We start from the raw sequence: 1,502 nt of genomic DNA, 5'->3' as shown, positions 1-1,502 counted from the left end.
CTAATTGGGAATAAATGAGTATATCGACAGTCTGGTGTTTATTTGCTTTGAGAACATGCAGCTTTCTCTAATCTTCAACAGCGCTTTTTTCACTTCCTTGTTCCTCAGGATGTACACAACAGGGTTCAAAAGAGGTGTCAGTACAGAGTTGAAAACTAACGCAGCCTCATCCACAGCATCCTTGGAGCCTGACCTCAAGTACAGGAAAGCACCGGGACCAAAGAAGCACAGGACCACAATGCAGTGGGAGGCGCAGGTCTGAAAGGCTCTGCATCTCCCCTCTGAAGTGCGGATCTTCAGGATGGAGCAGACAATGGACACATAGGACAGCGCTATCAGGAGGAAGCAGCCCGAGGCCACGACCCCGATGTTGACAAAGATCACCATCTCGTCGATGGAGGTGTCTGCACAGGCCAGCTTGAGGATGGGCGGAGCGTCGCAGAAGTAATGCTGGATCTGGTTCGGTCCACAGTAGGGCAGGCGGAAAGTCAGGGTGGTCTGGAGAGCAGAGTGCAGGGAGCCAATGAGCCAAGTGCTGGCGGCCAGGGCGGTACACCTTCTCCCGCTCATCAGGCTTGGGTACCTGAGCAGGTGGCTGATGACCAGGTAGCGGTCATAGGCCATGACCGTGTAGAGGAAACACTCGGTGCTCCCCAGGAAATGGAAGGAATAGAGCTGGGCCACGCAGCTGCAAAAGGAGATGGTCCCATCTCCTGCGGAGGCCAAGGTCATCATCATTTTGGGCACAGTGATAGTGGAGAACCACATGTCAATGAAGGACAGGTTGGTCAGGAAGAAGTACATGGGGGTGTGGAGGTGGGAATCCACGCTGATGACCAGCAGGATGAGGAGGTTGCCCGCGACAGTGAGCAGGTAGAAGACAAGGAAGATGCCCAAGAGGGCGGTGTCCAGTGAGGGGTCGTGGGGAAGGCCCATGAGGACAAACATGGTCACAAGGCTCACGTTCCTCATTTCTTCTCACCCTTGTACTCTCTTCCAATGGGGGTATAAATCACCCAACATTTAATTGAAAACTTAGAACCTCTCATCTCCATGGCAAGTCCATTATCCTGGTAGAAAATTCTAGGGTTAAATTGTACCGTACTTGTTAAAAAATCTTCTTTGGTAATGTTGATGGAATAATTGTACTCTCACGCACTCTCACTCTCTCTCCTCTCTCCTCTCCTTCCCTCCATTTCCTACTTCTCTATTTCTGTCAAACACCAACACACTCTCTCTCTATGATGCACACACACAAAGAAACATGTAGATATATGCAAAAAAAAAGTAGTAGATACCCAGTGCATTAGTTTTCTATTGCTGTGTAATAAGTCAACCCAAACTACGTGACCTAAAACAAGGCAAACCTACTATCTCACAGTTTCTATAGGTCACACCAACTGGATCCTCTACTCAGCATTTCACAAGTCTAAATCAAGGTGTCGGCAGTAGACTTGGCCCAGTGATTAGGGCATCCACCTACCACATGAGAGGTCTGCGGT

The 1,502-nt window shown here is 49.6% G+C and overlaps 1 protein-coding gene across 1 annotated transcript; it reads right to left on the bottom strand.

Moving 5' to 3' along the window:
* Positions 1–972, bottom strand: LOC101431377 (olfactory receptor 10G7-like). Its single transcript, XM_004459571.2, has one exon. The coding sequence runs from the start codon at positions 970–972 to the stop codon at positions 1–3; it is 972 nt and encodes a 323-aa protein (XP_004459628.2).
* Between the last annotated feature and the right edge of the window lie 530 nt (positions 973–1,502).

This window comes from Dasypus novemcinctus, chromosome 27 (genome assembly GCF_030445035.2).
Source record: "Dasypus novemcinctus isolate mDasNov1 chromosome 27, mDasNov1.1.hap2, whole genome shotgun sequence".
NCBI classification, from domain to species: domain Eukaryota; kingdom Metazoa; phylum Chordata; class Mammalia; order Cingulata; family Dasypodidae; genus Dasypus; species Dasypus novemcinctus.
The sequence above is the reverse complement of the archived record's forward strand: the minus strand, read 5'-3'. Positions and strand labels throughout refer to the sequence as shown.

Coding starts and splice junctions, on each gene's coding strand:
- LOC101431377 (XM_004459571.2), bottom strand. CDS start 972: ATGAGGAACGTGAGCCTTGTGACCATGTTTGTCCTCATGGGCCTTCCC.